Source organism: Pelobates fuscus, chromosome 9, assembly GCF_036172605.1.
Source record: "Pelobates fuscus isolate aPelFus1 chromosome 9, aPelFus1.pri, whole genome shotgun sequence".
Taxonomy (NCBI): Eukaryota; Metazoa; Chordata; class Amphibia; order Anura; family Pelobatidae; genus Pelobates; species Pelobates fuscus.
The window spans coordinates 135,900,859-135,921,204 of NC_086325.1; the positions used below are offsets into that span (position 1 = coordinate 135,900,859).

The window sequence follows — 20,346 nt, forward strand, 5'->3', positions numbered from 1 at the left end:
AAATCACAAGATCGTATTTAATCTTTATCTCCATATCACTCATTTAAAAATTCATACATAAGAAAAACAACTCTGTGTGTTCATTATTGTATTGTATTTAAGATAACACTGTCTCTTAGGACTGGAGATTTTTTTTTTCTTGAAGGACATTGTTCTTCTTGTGTGCATAATGTTTCAGAAAATTGGCAACAATGTAAGTCAGTGCAAAACAAAGCTATGTAACGTGAGCTGCAGAGCCCCTGGTCTAGTCACATCTTCACGAGAGTTCCCTTTCATTCTCTAACTTAGAGAGGAAAAATTCTTTTTTTTTTTAAATTTTTTTTTTTAAAGGAACACCCAGCAATGGGTTTTTTGGTGGGACAAAAGACTCCAGCCGAGAGGAGACAGCCTACACATCTAGGATTACACAGACAGCAAAGACAGTGTCTAAAACGAACAAAGCAGGACAAAACTATCTAGGATCAGAAGAGTGATGGGGTACGGGGCATGGGTTTAACTTGTTGATAGACCACCAAACTCAGAGCTGACACATTTAATGGGTTTTGCTGTAGTGGTCAGCAAGTAATCTCCCAACGAGATGAAAAAGAACCCCCCTCCTTGAGGAAACAACATTTTTACTTGAAATATATGCATCCTCACTCAGTTCTTTAAAATTAGGCATTTTGCCTTTTCTTGTGGATAAACTAGGTTTTTTAAAATGCAGAATAAAGAAAGAGAGAAAATTCCTTTAGATTTGTACAAAGATTGACCTTGGAATGCCAGGTTGGGTGGTGATTAAAAGGGAAAAAAACAACCCAAATAGACTGAATAAATGATTCTTCTGCCACAGTAGTTAGTGGTTGATCAATGAACAAGAACGTCTATTGATCTTCTGTCAGCAAAAGCCGATGAGCATAAACAGTCCCATACTGACCTAACAAGCTGAGTTATCATGTAGCTAAGGAACTGTTATACACTTTTATATTGCCTGTATTCCCCTCCCACAACCACCAAATCGGACCATGTAGAAGGAGGGAGAAGGCAACAGAAGCTGCTAAAGAAAATAGGAGGAATAAGTGGATTTAAATGGTAACAAATGTTTGTTTGTGATGCTGACAGTAAAATGTATAGGTTCAGGGTTAGATCTTCTGCATGGTAAGTCTGTTGCGATCTTCTTTCGGCCATGATCTGTTTATCTGCAGTTCGTATTCTTCCAGTGCTTGGTAACTTGTCCTTCGATGTATCACCTGTTTCCCATAAGGTTCTAGGTCTTCCCACGCACATGTACTCCCGTCTGCACAACTCATGTTTGTTCCTCACCACTGCCAACATTTTTTAATTTCTTCTTTGTCTTGGGAGCAAATCCACTGGCGTACTCAGAACGCAGTAAATTCGAGAAACGTTCTTTTGTTCCTACCTTTTTGCGCCCATTGGATCTGTAAAAAAATAAAAATCAACATAAGTGGGTCCATTATATATACGGCATATAAAACAAAACAAACAAAAATAATAATAAAAATATAGATTCTATATCATCTAGAACTGTAGGTATGGTCCATAGAAATCCAAAGCGCAAAAAAATAAACATATCTTTTTAAAAATAATGTCTTTATTTGTAGAATGGCTTAAAATATCTAAGAAACAATCTAACATTTCCTGAGAAAAACATTCCTTTCCTATCAGGTGATGGTAACTGCTCAAAAATAGTTTAAATCTTTAGAAATTTCCATCTGCGCCTGCTAATATGTCAATACTTTTCTACAGCAGAGCCGAAAATATAAAAGTGGTGGAGGTATACACAAGAATATAAAATATGGGAGTTAATTCACTTACAATCGTTTAATAATCACCTTAATTATAATAACTATTGTAATGATTCAGGGACTAAGCATAAAAGGGTTTTAATAAGAGATTTGATGAATCCCCAAAAATATAACCCATCCAAATGCAAAGGTTTCCGAACTTTTTTTTTTTTTTTACTGATAATAACATACGGAAATTAAGATAACTCTAGTTATAAAAAAAAAGATTTAAAAATACAATAAAAATTGTATTTTTAATAAAACCTACAGACAGCCAAATCGACTTATTTATCAGATGGTAAAATACTTGTAATAGCACTGGCCAACAGGTTGCAGTCCTGGTTAGGAAAACACAACTCCCACAACACCCAGCCAGAACATTCACATGGAGACACTGATATGAGCTCACATGGGATTTAGTTCAAAGCAGAATCTGGAGAGGAGAATATTATGAGACAGGTTCTACATATGGCAATGAAAACATGCAAACCTCTCTACTGCGCAAACAGCAGAACAATTAAATATATAATGGCTGTAGGACTACTTTCCATAGTGCGTTGACACCCTATGCCAGGGGTTCCCAATTAATTTTCCCAGTGGAACCCTTTGACAAAGTGTATCAACATCGTGGAACCCCCGCAGTAAAAAAAAAAATAATAATAATATTTTTATAAATTGTGCTGTTTTTTGTATGTGCCGGTGTGTGTCTGTATGTCAAGGTGTGTGTATCTGTGTTTGTATGTGCCTGTGTATGTATCTGTGTGTCAGTGTGTATCTGTGTGTGTAAGTGTATGTATCTGACACACAGGTACACAAACACTGGCACACCGATACACACACTGACACACAGTGTGTGGGTGTATGTATCTGTGTATCAAGGAGTGTGTATCTGTGTTTGCATGTGCCAGTGTGTGTCAATGTGTATGAATCTGACACACAGACACACACACTGGCACACAGACACACACACACTCAGATACACACATGGACACATACACACAGATATATATTGGCACATACACACACACACACACACTCAGATACACATACACAAACAAACACATATACACACTCACTGACAAGCACACATATACTCTTTGACAGACATACAAACTCCCTAACAGACACACATACAATTATTTTTACATTTTACTCCACCCAGCCTCCCTACCTTCGGGAGTGCTGGCATGGAGTCTCTATGTCCCTGTGGTCCACTGGGCTGAGTATCTGGGCATGCAGTCCCTGGGGTCCAGTGGGGCTGCTGAGTGGCTGGCGCGTGGGAGACGAGGAAGCAGTGGTCTTCCTGCTCAGTTCCCTTGTGCTCCTCTTATTGATGCCAGAGAGATGTCATATTCCGGCTCCGGCATCACTGCTGTGCGCACGAGGGAGCTGAGCCGGGGAGAGTACTAATTGGGAAACGCTGCCCTATACTATAGAATGTAAATTCCCATGATGCAATTTGGCAAAGCATCATGGGTAACCACTGGAAGGTTACCAGTTAGCGATCACGGACCAAGAGGTTTCTGCCAAGACACTCTAGCAGCAGTAGAGAGCACAGTTTGATCCTGTGATGGGTTAATTGGAGACCAAACTCACTAGAACAAATAACTCACAACATATATATATTTTGCAGCATTAAATATAGTTAATATGCACAGCTTTGTTATAAGAAAATACATAAATATTTGAAAATTGACCAACTCAAGAAGCCGAGGACATTGACGAAACACATTTTGGTTTTATGGAATCTTCTTTATTCAAATGTATCTATATTTTATTAAAATAAAGTTTACTTTTTATTGGATCCTGCAAAATTTGTTGCCTCCACTGCAACACAGAGGGCGGGGGGTTAAGTGCTAACCACAATCAGCACGAACAGAGATACCCTGAGACGGTCTTTTAGGCTCTTTATAAGGTCAGCAGTACTATTTATATATTGCCATTATTTTACCTCGTACATTAAGGTATTATACTATATTTGATTCTTTTTTTACACACACACAATGAAAGTTGTGTCTATTCTGGCATTCACTCTTAACGTACTAAAGGACGGCCATCTTGAATGTGGCCATGTGACTCTAGCGGTTACATTTTGGGTTGTCACATTGCTACAATATTCTGCTTGGCTTTTCAACGCATCGCTTGCTCGACAGAAGGTGACATGATATCAAAGAGACACTTTGTTCTCCACTGATAGGAAACTGACGTATGCAGTATGCTGAAGATAAGAGGAAAGATGAGAGAACCCAGGAGAAATTAAAAAGAACTCTGTCTGATGAAATAGAGAACAGTTTGTGTAGAACTGTGGATATTAGATTAACACCTTGATGACTGCACTGTAAGCCCCAGTAACAATGAAGAGGTAAAACCATTCAGGATTAAAATGCACAGGGGAAACACTTAATCGCCCGTTTGATCATGCTCTACAGTAAGATGTCATTTTCGGTTTTGCTAGAATTATAGCAGCTCAGCGCTCTTTCAAAATAATTAGCTCAAAACGCACATTATTCTGGCTGCCAATCTCTGTGCTCGTTAAAACTGGATCAAAAAGAAACAAAAAGTGTAATTTTATCTTAAGGGAAAAGAAAAAAAAACCTCAACTCTCTAAATTTTGTGTTCTCTCTAGGTAAACGGTCAATAAAATCCACTTTTATCCCCCTCCCTCCAAACAGAAAAAAAGTTAAAAGGAACAACAACAAAAAAAAAAAGTCAAATATAAAAACACTTTTCTGTATTAAAATAATAATAAATCTTCAGAGACCAACAAAGAAAGGAAACACCTGCGCACTTCAGAAACAATAATGGAAAATAAATGCATTTACGGCATTTTGTTTAGATACATTATTAGAAGTTCGGGTCTGTGTCATCTGCATGCCTCAAAAACATTTAAAGGCATTGTGTACCATAAGAGCTGCCCCTAAGACTATCAGAGACCCTTAAAAATAATTATTAAAAAAAAAACATAAAACATAGACACATACTCACAGACACCCACACACATGTTCTGCGATTGGACCACAGAGAGTATCACGGGAGCTCCAGAGGTGAACCAGGCCCCTCAACGGAACACAGGTTGCAACGCCAAGTACCATAATCCATAACATTTATTGTAATTCGAGTAGCTTTCATCAATCTAGTTTTCGAGCTGTCTGACAACAATTAGGATCATCTCAGCACCAAAAGCCAGCCTGCATCTTTCGTCATGCAAATCTGTCTAAAATGAAATGGCTGCAAGAGTTTGGAGTGGCTTTGCACCAGCAAGCTTTGCCACTCCACTTCCAAACCTAATTGCTAAAATAGATCATTGCGAATACATGCAAGTAGGCACAGACTATACCAAAAGAAAAAATAAATAACAATGCAACTGCTTAGTTAATCATGTAATTTTACAAAAAGGCCATATTGGGGAGAAAAGCAAAGTTTTACGAGAGATGCCATGATGCCATGGAGGTTACCATGACATACAATTGAGAATATAAACAGCATCAGACCTCACCAACTGGCTGTAATCTTCCTGTAATTAATGGATCAAAACTACTCTTTGACACGGGTTGAAGGGGAGTCCTGGCTGAGGTGGGAGTCGCAGTGTTCCTGATATTTGTGCTTGCTGATTAGCAGCTCAAGTGTCAGGTCAAGACAGAGGTCAGGATGGAATCCCCTTAATCACCTTATCATCAGTGAGTCACCTATGTACTACAATAAGGAGGAGGAGAGGTCCAACCTGGCTAGTTGGGATAGGAAGCTTGTTAACATCCTGCAGGCATCTACAACAGCTTCACTCCACAGTATTAATTGACCACTTACCCGCAGGGGAAGGAAGAAACGACAAAGCACAGGTTGTTAAATACAAATTAAAGAGATTGCAGAGGATAAGTCCTATAATTTCTGTTTGAATGGGTTGATGGGTTGCAACATCTCAACTATGCATTTACTTGACTACCTTGTAATAGATGCTGCCAAAAAGTTTGCAGGTCTATAAAAAACATTAAAGTAACAAGTTATTTCTGTTCATCTGTAAGCCAGGATTATTTTTGCATAAATCTACATTCTAGAATTTGTCAGGAATGGACAACAGTTAAATAAAAAAATAGAAATTTTGAATAATTTTTACTAATTTATAATTACATACTTTAAAAAAAAAAAAAAAAAATTGATACAGAGCAACAGCAAACCTTTTAATTCCTCCCCCCCCCTCATGACGCCTCTCCTGCAACTGTAAAGATAACCTAAGTTCTCAGTGAATACTTTTCTAGCAACCTATTTTATTACCTCTACCCTTTGTGTCACTATACCCCACTCCCTCTAGTGTGTAAGCTCATTGAGCAGGGCCCTCAACCCCTCCATTCCTGTGTGTCTATTTGTCTGGTTACAATTACGTGTCTGTTAGCCCACCCATTGTACAGCGCTACGGAATTTGCTGGCGCTACATAAAATAATAATTATAGAGGTCTAATGGGTTGTCTCAGGAACCAAATTGAAAAAATTATCGATTTTCAGAGTTATTTAAATCAGTGTTATAGTTCCTGCACTAGTGCACTCAAGATCATGTGTGGAAGTTCTGCAACGTGGCCTCTTGTACATGTTCCCTATAACTGTATTTCTGCCGTGACGTCTAAGCCAGTAAATCCTGCTTTCTGCCCACCTTGAATTTATAGCACACTGCTTGCCCCAATTCTTACCTGCCACTAATATTTATTAGACATGATCAAAGGTTGAATCTATAATTCCTATATCAGTACAAGAAAAATTGGCCAAAGTAATCAGATCACTTCCCATATGAGATCCAGCAATGCAGTGCTTGGAGTCACTTGTAGTGACCTTGAGGGACACAATGCCTTGGAAAAAACAGAAACCATGAGATGGACGTAGGATGGACATGAGTTCCACAAGGAACATACCTGATGGGTAATTGCTTACACCATGTGTGAATTTCTACCTGCGTATCTCATTGAGAATGCAACATGTCCAGACAGAGCAGTCAGTGTTCTGATTCCCTTTGGGGAAGGTTAATTGACCTCATGTGCACTGCATGCACATATCCCTGACGAATCAAGGAAAGGAGATCATAGTCATTACCAACAAAATGTCTGGCTTATTCTCCAACATGACATCCAGTCTCTCTTTAATGAGGGATTTAACCTGGTTCCTTTTCAACCATGACAGAGTATGAAATGAGCTTATTACAAGAACCTGAGAGAGCTACCCTGATCCTTTTATGGGCTGACTTCATGGTCAGCACACTCTACAAAATGTGATAATACTGCAGACAATTAGGTTCTCTTCATTCTCTCTCTTTCACAAGGTTCTGTTCTCAGACAGACGGAGCGCATGTATACTCACAGAAGGTAACCACTGGGGATTAGGGACATGAAGACTTTCCAGTCCCTCCCAAAAAATTTAAATAATAAAAAAAAAAAAATCTAAAATTAACTCCATAAACCAAGGACCCAAAAAAATTACATCACCGCTTTTTTTTTTAGTTAGTAGTTTTTTTGTGTGTTTATGTACCAGTCACTAAAAGTTATGATGCTCAACGACCATCACATGAATAAAACACACATTCTATGTACATATGCTTTAATCTATTCTTTAAATTATTACATCCACGTTCTTCTGGCCAGATACTAAATCAGATTAATCATTTTGACAAATTCATCCATCAGTAAAGTCTCTCATATATTACCAGTAATACATTTTTATTCCCACTTTTTCCACAGCATTGTACATTATAACAGTGCTACTACATACTATGTAATACTATATGGACTATAACAAGATCACTATTGTCTCTACTCCTGAGCCTAGAACAATTAAGACTGTAAATGAAATAGGTATTAATCCTTAGGCCACGTGCACAGGTAGAGAAAATGTGCATCAAGCAATTACAATTCATCGAAAATAAGCTTTCTGCCTTTAATTATACAGGAAGAGGAAGCAACCGCAACCTATAATTTCAAACACTGGATAAAAGTATAATCTAAATCCTCCCGTACATTGTGACAGGACAGAGGTGCCCGTCTTTAACCTCTGAATGACCACTGGCAAACCCACATATATCAAAATATATATACGAAATGGCTTAACCATTGGTCCTTAGAATAATCATATCAGTTTTTGCACATTTGAAGTTTTCTATCATATGCTTTTAAAAATAAAATAAATACATTTTAGATTTTAATTTACATTGAATGCTTTGCATTGCATTCCTGGCACAGACAGGGCAGAACATGTAAATGAATTTACATGCTTGGTGTGATGCATAGCATAGTGCTACTTAAAGGATCACTATAGTGTCAGGAAAACAAAGCGGTTTAAAACCCCTTCAGCAGCTTACCTTATTCCAGAGTCGGGCTCCCACGGCGCTGGTGACCTTTCTTCCCCCGCCGACGTCAGCTCCCTAGTGGAACGGAATGCGCATGCGCGGCAATACGCGCGCACATTCAAACAGTCCATAGGAAAGCATTTCTCAATGCTTTCCCATGGACGCTCTGCGCGATGGATGCAAAATTCAGATGCGCCTCTAGCTGCTGTCAGGAAGACAGCCACTAGAGGTTAGCTTAACACCTAATGTAAACATAGCAGTTTCTCTGAAACTGCTATGTTTGCATCTGCAGGGTTAAAACCTAAGGGACCTGGCACCCAGACCACTTCATTGAGCTGAAGTGGTCTGGGTGACTATAGTGTCCCTTTAAGGAAAGAATGAGCACACATACACTCGCAAGCATAGAGACGCAACAGCAAGCATAAGCCTTCTTGGAGCATCATGGGGTGATGGTATTCCCCCGAATAGGGAAAAGTCATGTGCATTTTTTACTTACATCCGCTGCACTTCTCACCCTTGTAAGCACTTTATTAATTTACTGAGGGAACAAAGGGGTTTCACTGGTAAAGAGGTGATGCTATTGTTTTAAGGGCATAACAATCAAACAAGCAAAGGTTGTGTAAAATGAGACAGACTGCAGATCGAATGCCCTAATATTTTATCTATATTTTTAACAGGCCAAGCAGCTTGCAAACAACGTATGGTCATAAAAGATATTTAGATTCTATTTATACCTATAGTCTCTGGTCCTAGACTCAAGCGTGTTTGAGGAAGTATCGTTTGAGAAAGGAAGGATGAACTCGCATTATCAAGGCAGCCATCTTAGAAAGGCAGTTGCGAACAACAGGAGAGCACCTTTTTCGATCTATAAATTTACTGACAATTTTGATTACACACCAAATAGACCATTCAGTAAATAGAAGCAATTAGCTGAATTAGAGAATGCTGGGGCATAAACTACATATCCCATAAACCCATACTCTATAATTTCTATTTCAAAACAACAACAACAAAAATGAGTAAAACAGCTTTTTACGGGTCCGTGAGGGGTTGCCTGATGTTTCTATTTACACGGTAACCGCTAAAACAGCAGGAATTTTGAAGATGAAGTTAATTTTTTTGTCATGTTTAATGCAATATGTATATGATGCATTCAAAATGGAAGGAGTTGTCTATTGGACATCAATTCTGCCACCTAATATTCTTTTAAAGATCAATATAGCTCTCGTCAGGAAGTGGTGAAAGGGACAGTGTCATGTAAATAATAATAATAATAATAAAAACACCTGCCATGTACAATGTATTGTACTGGTTTGGTAAAGCCTGAACATGTTTTACAGAAAAGCTATAAAGATGACTTATAACCAATCTAAAGTGTTGAAAGTTGTCAGAACCAGAAAAATGCCTATATAATAACTTCACTATACAAGAATTAATGCGATAAAAGAATACATTAATAACCCACATTGTGTCCATTGGTGTTCAGCAAATGATCTGGTGCATTTTGTTGCTTAAGTCCTGTATCTTCAGAAACTCGGTCAGCTGTACAACTTGGGGCTTTAATGATCTTTTAATGGGCACTTAAGATCTTTAAATGATCCTTTGTGATCGCTAACAACAGAACAAATTCAACACGTTTGTGCTCCCCAGGAGTTTACTGCCGTATTATATAGCACTAAGGCCCCTTTTCCTAATGGGAATCATGCACAGGCCTCCTGTTTTGGAACGTAATCGCATGACACACCACTGCCCGTCACTGCATGTGGAGCTTGGCAGACAACAGCTCCGGCCCCAAGCTATGTTATTTGTTTCTTATCAGCTAATCACACTATTATTTAAAGAATAATACCCTTGATAAATCCTTCTAGTCACGGCAAGGGACAAAAAAGGAGGGGAGCATTCTCAGCCAGCCACCCATCTGTCCATTGGCACTGAAGAGACGGCAAGTGAGAACTTCTGCAGAAAAAAGGGGGCAACGGGGTCGCTCCATATGGAGAGATGGAGAGAATTAAAAAGATACCTTTAGGCAGAATTTGGATACGCATTGAGCAAAAATGCAGGTTTTTAAAATATTTTATCTAAGATGTAGTCTAAAGACCCACGTATGTGCTTTTAGGATTTAAATGGTTAATTCTTTAACGAATGTTGGGATTTCAATATAATAAAAGCAGATAGCATGCTTCGTACGCTTGACTGTTTCATAAGATATCTGCAGAATTAAATCCGTGTTCTGTCCAAAAACAAAAGAAGATGATTCTGTAATTTAGCTAAATGTACAAAACACGTAGGACCTGTAAGTATTGGTGTTAAACGACTGTAAAAGTTAAGGAATCCATTTATGATCACTGAAGAGTTATTTTTATTTTTTCCTAATTTCCAATTAAAACTGTTGGCTTTAAAAGACTTGCATGTATTTATGAATGAAGTCTCTATATGCAGGAGAGGAAATTTCTTTAACCCCTTAAAGGGAAACTCCAGTGCCAGAAAAACGATCCGTTTTTCTGGCACTGGAGGGTCCCTCTCCCTCCCACCCACCAATCCCCGGTTACTGAAGGGGTGAAAACCCCTTCAGTCACTTACCTGGGACAGCGGCGATGTCCCTCGCCGCTGTCTCCGCCTCCGCGACGCTCCTCCCAGTGATTACGTCGGCCGGTGGGCGAGACTAATCTCGCTCACCGGCCGAGGAGACCTAATGCGCATGCGCGGAAATTCCGCGCATGCGCATTACGTCTCCCCATAGGAAAGCATTGAAAAATCATTTCAATGCTTTCCTATGGGGTTTTGAGCGACGCTGGAGGTCCTCACACAGCGTGAGGACGTCCAGCGACGCTCTAGCACAGGAAACCTGTGCTAGGACCCAGGAAGTGACCTCTAGTGGCTGTCTAATAGACAGCCACTAGAGGTGGAGTTAGCCCTGAAATGTAAATATTGCAGTTTATGAAAAACTGCAATAATTACACTTGCAGGGTTAAGGGTAGTGGGAGTTGGCACCCAGACCACTCCAATGAGCAGAAGTGGTCTGGGTGCCTGGAGTGTCCCTTTAAGGACTGAGCCAAATGTACACGTTGTGAACAGAACAAAACGTAAACAAAACCTGGCATTTGCGCTATATGTCTGTCCAACCGTAATTCACCTCTTTCATATTAAATACACCCCCCTTATTATATATCATTTTATTCAGGGGAAACGGGGCTTTCATTTAATATCAAATATTTAGCTATGAAACATAATTTAATATGAAAAAAATTGGAAAAAATAAGAAATGTTGTTATTTTTTTTGTTCTACATGACATTTTAACTGTCAATGTCATAATACTGTTTGCTTTTACTGCAATAAAATACACATATTTGTATTCAGCAAAGTCTCACGTGTAAAACAGTACCCCCTATGTACAGGTTTTATGGTGTTTTGGGAAGTTACAGGGTCAAAATAGCGTGTTACATTTTAAATTGAAATTCGCCAGATTGGTTACATTGCCTTTGAGACTGTATAGTAGCCCAGGAAATAAATTTACACCCATAATGGCATACCATTTGCAATAGTAGACAACCCAAGGTATTGCAAATGGGGTATGTCCAGTCTTTTTTTTTTTTTTTTATAAATTCTTTATTTTGAAAGATTTTTGTTTTATGGGGTGGGGGTACAGAAAAGAAAACAGGGGATTAAAAAGTTGTAGTACAAATTTCACAAAACTATCTTGTATTTCTTGCGGTAGACAAACAGTTCAAGCGTTTATAACATATAACTGTTGGTGGTTTCCACCTGCTGTAATTGCAAATAAACATTTTCTACCTTCTGGTCGATATCTTTTGTGTCTGGGGATTGGGGTGGGGAACAGAAATGAAAAGGGTGGGGAGTAGGGTACATTTTCCTTTACTTTGCGTCTCGAGCATTGTTCCAATGATGATTCCGTGTATTGTTTATGGTTGTAACCAATATTGGGGGTGTCGTTCCCATATACTTTTTTTTTTTTTTTATTAAAAATAGATTCCTTATTATCCAGTCTTTTTTTTAGTAGCCATTTGGTCACAAACACTGGCCAAAGTTAGCGTTAGTATTTGTTTGTGTGTGAAAAATGCAAAAAACGCCAATTTTGGCCAGAGTTTGTGACTAAGTGGCTACTAAAAAAGACTGGACATACCCCATTTGCAATACCTTGGGTTGTCTACTATTGCAAATGGTATGCCATCATAGGGGCTAATTTTCATTCTTGGGCTACCATAGGGTCACAAAGGCAACGTAAGCAATCTGGCGAATTTTAATGTGAAAAATATGAAACACAAGCCTTATATTTAACGCTGTAACTTTTGAAAACACCATAAAACCTGTACATGAGGGGTACTGTTGTACTCGGGCGTGGGATCGCCGGCGACCGGGTAAGTAAGAAAAGACCGGAGGGCATACAATTACGTCCGGTGGCCTTTAGAGCCGGTTAAAATAGGGCGTAATTGTACGCCCTCCGGTCTTAAAGGGTTAATATCTGTTTACAGAGCTACTGCCTCAGGCTAAATATCTATCCAAAATATGGAAGATATCTGGGACAATCCTACTGTTAAACATGTGATTGGGAACAAACTAAAACTGTGCTGAGATGATCAAACTTAAAATAAACTTCCTAGAAAACTAATCTGGTGCTTTCATCCAAGAGAAAACGGTTTTCTAATATCTATGTTGAATTTCTAAAAACAGACCATCAATTAACACATTTTAAACAAAAATAATGCCTACAATGCTCAAAATCTATTTCTTAGATTTTGCATTTTTTGTTTATAGGAAATATGAGACAGGTTTGATATCTAAATATTTTAAAAGCAGGAATATATATATATATAATAACTCAAAATAAACAAGTTCTGATCTTGAAAAAGACCATGTAGAGGTCGAAATGTCGATCTTTTGAACACTATTTTTCTGCACAATAAATTGAAGTATATTTTTTCTAATCCAGGAGTGCTCCTCATCATTGCTTTCTATATGTTTGTTTTTACCATAATCCGCTACAGCATTAAAACCACCTACCTAATATCATGCTGCCTCAGATGCGTCGAGGCATAAACTCCACAAAACCTCTAAAAAAAGTGTCCTGTGGTATCTGGCACCAAGACATTAGCAGCAGATTTGATTAGTCTTGCAAGGTGCGACGTAGGGCCTCCATGGATTGGATTTGTTGTTCCAGCACATCCCACAGATGCTCAACCGGATTGAGATCTGGGGAATTTGGAGGCCAAGGCAGCACCTGTCATGTTCCTCAAACCATTCCTGAATAATTTTTGCAATTTGCCATGGTACATTATCCTGCTGCAAGAGAGTGGATCACCTTTGCCATGAAGGGGTGAACGCGGCCGGCAATCTCTAGGTAGCTGGTACGTGTCAAAGTAACAGCCTCTTCAATGCAAGAAACCCAAAGTTTCCCAGCAGAACATTGCCCAGAGCAGAGCACTGCCCCCACTGGCATGCCTTATTCCCATAGTTCATCCTGCTGCTATCTCTTACCCGGGTAAACAACGCACACGCACCTGGCCATCCACCTGATCTACAAAAAAACAGAATACACCCAACCAGGTACCCGTCTTCCTTTATTTCATAGTCTAGTTCTGATGCTCACGTCCCAATTGAATGCACTTTCGGTGGTGGACTGGGGTCATCATGGGCACTCTGAATGGTCTGTGGCTACACAGCAAACTGACAGCTCTCTATCATGCCAGCATTAAGGTTTTCAGCAATTTGAGTTACAGTAGCTCTTCTGTGTGATCGGACCAGACGGGCTAGCCATTGTTCCCCCACATACATCAGTGAGCCTTGGGCGCCTATGACCTGACACCGGTTCACCTTCCTTGCACAACTTTTGCTTGATACTAACCACTTCATACTGGGAGCACCCCACAAGACTTGGCGTTTTGGGGATGCTCTGACCCAGTGGTCAAACCATCACTATTTGGCCCTTGCCAAAGTCACTCAGAACTATTTGCTTGCAGGAGCATGTTGTTGGTTTTAGTGTTGTGGATGATCAATGTATGTATGTATGTATGTATGTATGTATGTATGTATGTATGTATGTATGTATGTATGTAGATAGATATATAGAGAGAGAGAGAATGAGAATTAAAAATGGGAGATAATTGTGAATTTATACCATATAATCTAGCCTCAATTGCAGTAAGCACTCAAATAAAATCATTTATTATATCATATAAATACTTTGCAATCTGAGAAAACTGTTGGCTTGGATCAAATCATAGACCTACTAGTAAGCTAGATTTATTGTACCCATACACCCAATCGGTGACATGGTTCCCCACTGCCTAAATAAATAAATAAAAATAAATATATATATAAAAATGATTTACTAGATACATTCCCAATGAAAACATGCATGTATTTAATTATACATTTTGCCATTGCAGGAATACCTAAAAAGTGCTTGCAAAAGCCGCAGATCTCGTCTGAAGCATTTGCAAGCCCTCCCCTTCTAACCCCATCCAGGGTTTCTGTGGCTGTCCGATCACAGACTACACAGTGTAGCTCAATGAGAAGTTTTTGCAAGGCAGGTGCTCTGAGCTATTCCTGCCTCTTGAATTTAGCTCCACTGGGTAAATTACAAGAGGTAATTGAACAGGATGTTTGATTACAATTATTATTATTTATTTATTTTTACACTATTATAATATCTAATAGAGTGATTTTTTTTGGTTCTTTATTTAAATCTGACAGATGGTAATAAATAAATAAGTCCGTTTTAGATTCCATGTGCTTACCTCTTCTGTTTGGCTTTCCCCTGCTTCTTTGGACCTTCTGCCAGCTGGTGGCTAAGGTTGTGAGGTGCATCTCTAAGTCCAAAACTTTTGGCCACATGGCCCAGGTGGAGGGATCGGATGTGAAAGATGTGCTTGAGATTTTTGGGGTATGTGGCATAAGAACGAATATAGGACTGCAGGGCTAGGAAGAGACAGAGGACATTGTAAGAAACAAACAGCCAGAAATGTACTGGACCATATTACAGGACCATATTGTTGAGCTCTGGATAGTAACCAAAACAGGAAATAGCATCTATTGCTTACTAGTACAAAGTATTTAAAAATGTTTTCCCGCGTATTACTTACAGTATCACCGCTGCTCTTATAAATATATACTTATTGTTCTGTTACACAACACAAGTAGAGTAGTGGTTATGGTGCTTAGAGTATCCATTAAACACTGCCATAATGTAACTCCTTATGACGTTGCTTACTTATGATATATGCCCTCCAACTTGCACGTGTGGATGAGGTTAGAAGAAAAAAAAAAACTACTCGGTTGACTGCATATTCCTAGCCTTGCTCAGATTTGGCAACAGACTGCAACTTCCCCTTATTCAGGAGTCAGGAGCTTATTTAAGCTCAGGTGTAATCTCTATCGGTGATGCTTTGGATATTGCCGTTTATGAACAATAAAGACAGCAAAAAAGTGTTATTTTGAGGCCGGGGGACACACGCAGGTCCCAGGGTGTAATGAATTTCTTTCAATATTGCTCCAACACACTGAGATGTAAGCTGGAAGCTTTCTAGCAGGTGATTAACTACAAATCCCATGATCCTTTGCTAGTCACTGACAGGTAGTTCAGCAGCTGGCAAACTGCTCAGTCTAGCTTCGACCAAGAAAGGGTGTCTGACCAGAGTACAGTAAATATAAGACAGCCAGGCAGCTTACAGAGCACTGATTAACGGTACATGCTGTAACACCGGAACAGAACATATATAACAGAGAAATGTAAAAATATACATATAAAAAAAAGTAATCGATAATAACAATGGAGCACAAAACAGCTGCATATTAGAGGCAATGCTATTCTATTACTAAAAAATGCCCAGTTATTTAAATGTGCATAGGGATTTGGCATTGTGCGCAGGTACCTTTTTGGTTGTTTTTCTATGTATTGAGGCTGAAGAGTACTATTGTCATTGCTGCTGCCCAGGAGTAGTGGGAGTTTGAGCGCAGGGCTTCATTTTGTGTGTTTCTATTGCATATGAGATTGATGCCAAAAGCCTAACCTCACAGACTTGCAAACGATTATGGGAGTTGCAATCCAACAGTTGTAGGCTGGTCTAGTTGATCTTTTTCTAAACAGTAAGCTTGTTTGAGCAGTGCCTTCTTCAATTTTTCGATCTGTACATTTTATTTTTGACAGTCAGCTATTTGTAGTTAACCCCATTGTGTTACCTTAAAGCACCGCAGAAAAGTTTGCCGCTGTAGAAGCGCAAACGAGAATAGCATTTTTTCAAATGCGGGACAGCAATGCTAAAGTGCTCAATACACAATTTAAAATATGCCTATAGTACAGTGGTTCCCAAACCGGTCTTCATGGCCCACCAACAATCCAGGATTTATGTACTTCCCTTATTTATTCCAATGGAGATGCTGGCAAAACCTGGACTGTTGCTGGGTCATAAGGACTGGTTTAGGAACCACCGATATAGCATAACTTATTTAAAAAAAAAAATAATAATAATAATTATATATAGACGAGATGAGTGACTGTTTGGGTATCCTTCACCTTTCTTGGCCCCTAGAGCTGTCTCTGGACTGGCATGTACATAGTCTTCAAACTTTGTCTGCAAGACAGTGGCCCTTTCTCGCACAGCCTGGGGTCCACGGCTCTCCGATTTCTGTAAGAAAAGTAGGGGGAGGGAGAAAGATTAGGTAAGTTGGATTGGGAAAGATGAAGGAAAAAAAAAAAAGATTGAAAAGGGTGTAGAGAGAATCGTGGATGAATTATATTAAAAACACAAGAAAAATAATAAATAAATAAGGAAACCAAAGTGAGAATATGGGGTTAGTAAAAAAGAATTTCAGTTTAAAACAGATCTAATAACTGTAAAATGACACAGCAGCCCCCTCTGAGGCCAACAAGAGTAATCCTTCCAATATTAATGGTAAAAGAAGAAATTACATTGTAATACCGAACCAAAAAAAAAAAAAAGGAGGAGGAAAAGGGGGGTGCAGAGAAGATGTATTCGGTAGGATGCAACCAATAGCACCATGGGAATATAAATGGACTATTAATTTCAATATTTTCTTCCCTTTCATTGGGAAGAATCTAGGGGGATTACAAATCCAATCCTGCCTGAAAAGTGTGATGGGAATTGGAGTGAACCCTATGTGTGAGCAGAACAGTACCCAGCCCTCTTCTACGATGTGCTGCTCGGTGCTGAAAGAGTTAAAGCAAGGAGCACAGTATGAAAAGGTCATTATACAGTACTGAACTGGTGTTCAGCGCCATGCCACACAGTGATATACATTCTTCATAAGGTGCCTCATAACGGTTTCAGTGCTGGACTGCAAAGCTCACCCTCTGCAAAGTGGTGGATTTTGCATCTGTAAGAGATACTCGCTAATAACAATATTTTTTTTTTTTTGGGGGGGGGGGGGGGGGGGGGGGACAGGGGTGCACTAATTTGGACTCTTTGTTTTTTTTTCCATGTTGAGTCTTCTCATTGCAAATAGATGTTTTTAGAATGAATACTTAGCGTTACATATGGAGAGGGACTTCTCTCGGGTGGCCAATCTGTACCAAAGCAATAATTGTCCTTTTAATCACAGCCAGCCGTGCACTGCTCTAGCTCAACAGTTAGGCTGCTTAAAATCTCAGGACCAATCACGTCTTGGTAAAAAATATTATTTATTAAGTAACTAAGCATATTCTATTTTATTTCAGCCCGGAATAAAAAGGTATTGGATGGAAGACAGACGCCTTGATTAGAATAGTTACCATGGCACTAAATAATTTTATTATTTACGGCACCTTCTGATTTCCATCACCTCTTAAAGTGGCAATTTTCAATCTGGAAAGAAGAATCAGATAATGATCCTTTATTATTTAAAGTGAATGTATGCATACGATAAGTTTACTTAAAATAAGTTTTATTTATGTGTAAAACCTTGAGCCTGTAGCTTTTTTTAGTACTCAGAGTACAGTGTTATATAGATCCTCAACAAACGCTGGCAACGGGATATTATAGGCACCCAGCCCACTGTATCTCAATGAAGTGGCTTGGGTGCATTGCCACTGCGGTTTTACATTGCTGCTGTATAGGAAGGTCAATGTTTTCATTGCAGGGTTAACCAAACCTCTTCCGGACAGTCAGCTCCTCTGTGAGTACTGACTCAGGCTTGGTTCTCCATCAAACGATGCTCATAGAGAGCATTTGACTGGTGCAGTACGGCGAACTGCTGCGCATGTGCATGTTCCTCCCAATGCTTTCCTATGGGGAAGCAATGCATAATCATGACAATCTCAGCCATGAAGGTAAAGTGAGAGCTACGGGATATAAGGAAAGTAAATCTATTTTTAATCCATGGGAGGGTTGTAACGGGAAACAATAGTGTAAGTAAAACATATTTGAATTCCTAATACTATAGTGTTCCTTTAAGGTAGTAAAATCAACACCCCATGATACAGAACCTAGTTTCTCAAGCTGTGGGGGTACATCAAGAGTTGGCCGGCTGACTACCTTAGTGTTCGTCAGTAGGTGGCCAGGTCAGCAAGGGAGCTGTAAGCTTCATGATCTTCCCAGCACTCTCCCCTCACGAAAACCCGAGTTATGACATCACTCCGGCCCCAGCATCACTAAACAGCGTTCGAGGGAGCAGTGCTGGAAGGGCATGAAGATGATAGCATAACAAGCACAGGACCCCTGGGAATGGATCTACTCCAGCTCTAAAAAAATATAGGATTAAAAATAATAGAAAAACAATAATAGTTTGTGAGTGTGAGAGAATGTGTATGTCTGTCAGTGTGTGTCAAATCAGTGATAGTGTGTCATGTGTGCATGCGTGCGTGTTTCCTCTGTGTGTAAATGCGGGTCTGTGTCATTGTCCTCTGTGTGTAAATGTGTGTTTTTGTGTCCTCTGTGTGTAACTATTATGTGAGTATATTTAAGAGAAGAAAAACTACCACAAAAAGAGGACATAGTCTTAAAATTGAGGGTCAAAGGTTTAAAAATAATTTCAGGAAGTATTACTTTACTGAGAGGGTAGTGAATGCATGGAATAGCCTTCCAGCTGAAGTGGTAGAGGTTAACACAGTAAAGGAGTTTAAGCATGCGTGGGATGGGCATAAGGCTATCCTAGATATAATATAAGGCCAGGGACTAATTAAAGTATTTAGAAAGTTGGGCAGACTAGATGGGCCAAACGGTTCCTATCTGCCGTCCCATCCTATATTTCTATATGTATAATATTTTAATTTTGTGACTATTATACTTCACTCCATGTTACATACACAATATTCACATTATGCCATATTTATTGTAAAAGTATTCTTCAGTACCTTTAATCAGGCTTGTTCTCCAATATGGGATTAAATATCAGTGTCTACAACATTTAATTTGAAATGTAAATCAATAGAAATTACTTATCGAGGGAAGGATACTTGGGAACTTTTTTAGACCTGCAGGGGTACTTCTCCATAAAAGTTTGAGAAACACTGATCTAGAAGGCCTATAAAGTAACAAAATGTGATCCTCCCAACCCAAACGCGCCATTACTTGACTAGGTGTCAACTGTTTAGACAAGCCCACCAGATAGTTTGAACAGCAAAGGATGGAGTTAATGGAGTTAAAAATCTGTGTCATTGAACAGAATTAAAGATAAAAATATTATGTTATTAGATCTATTTGAAACAAAATTACATTAATATGTACAAAAAAAAGCATTGCGATAGACAAGCAGAGTTACAAAACACGGAACAAGAACTTTCAATTATTTCAGATTTTCCCATAAATATTCTCCAACATCAATTAACAACGCATCTTGCTATTAATCAACGATGGCTACCTTGCTGTTCGGCATCATGGGAAATGCAGATCACAACCACCTGGAATGCCAATGGTGTCCATCACTGAACACATTCTTCCTACAGGCACAATACTGTAATACATCAGAACAGTAGAGCACTATGCACTTTTAACCCTTGCAAAGCCAGCACAATGAACATGCCTGATCCCCCGAAATTGAACTGTTGTTGTTTTATTTACGCTTGTCCGCATGTGTTCCAAAGACCAAGAAACAGAGCAGTATGGCTAAGCGGGCTCATGTTTCCTTGTTGCTAGCTAAAACGGCTCCTTTAAGCTTTTCTTCCTAGCAGCTAGTGTAACTCATATCTTTCTTTTATTATTATTATTTTTTTAATATGAATGCAAAATTACAGCAGCTACCCCTTTCCCAGGTGGACACAATCCACTGTTATTAAAACTTAAGCACTTTAA

General features: G+C 39.1%; 1 protein-coding gene across 1 annotated transcript in view; it reads right to left on the reverse strand.

Annotated features, from left to right (window-relative positions):
- Window positions 1-334: 334 nt before the first annotated feature.
- The window catches only part of DDX31 (DEAD-box helicase 31), a 68,618-nt gene continuing 48,606 nt past the window's right edge, over window positions 335-20,346 (reverse strand). Inside the window, exons 18-20 of the mRNA XM_063432488.1 lie at window positions 16,635-16,746; window positions 14,860-15,040; window positions 335-1,415 (exon numbers count right to left, since the gene is read on the reverse strand). Coding sequence (XP_063288558.1) covers window positions 1,283-1,415; window positions 14,860-15,040; window positions 16,635-16,746 — 426 coding nt within the window. The 3' untranslated portion in view covers window positions 335-1,282. The remainder of the gene's footprint in view (window positions 1,416-14,859; window positions 15,041-16,634; window positions 16,747-20,346) is intronic.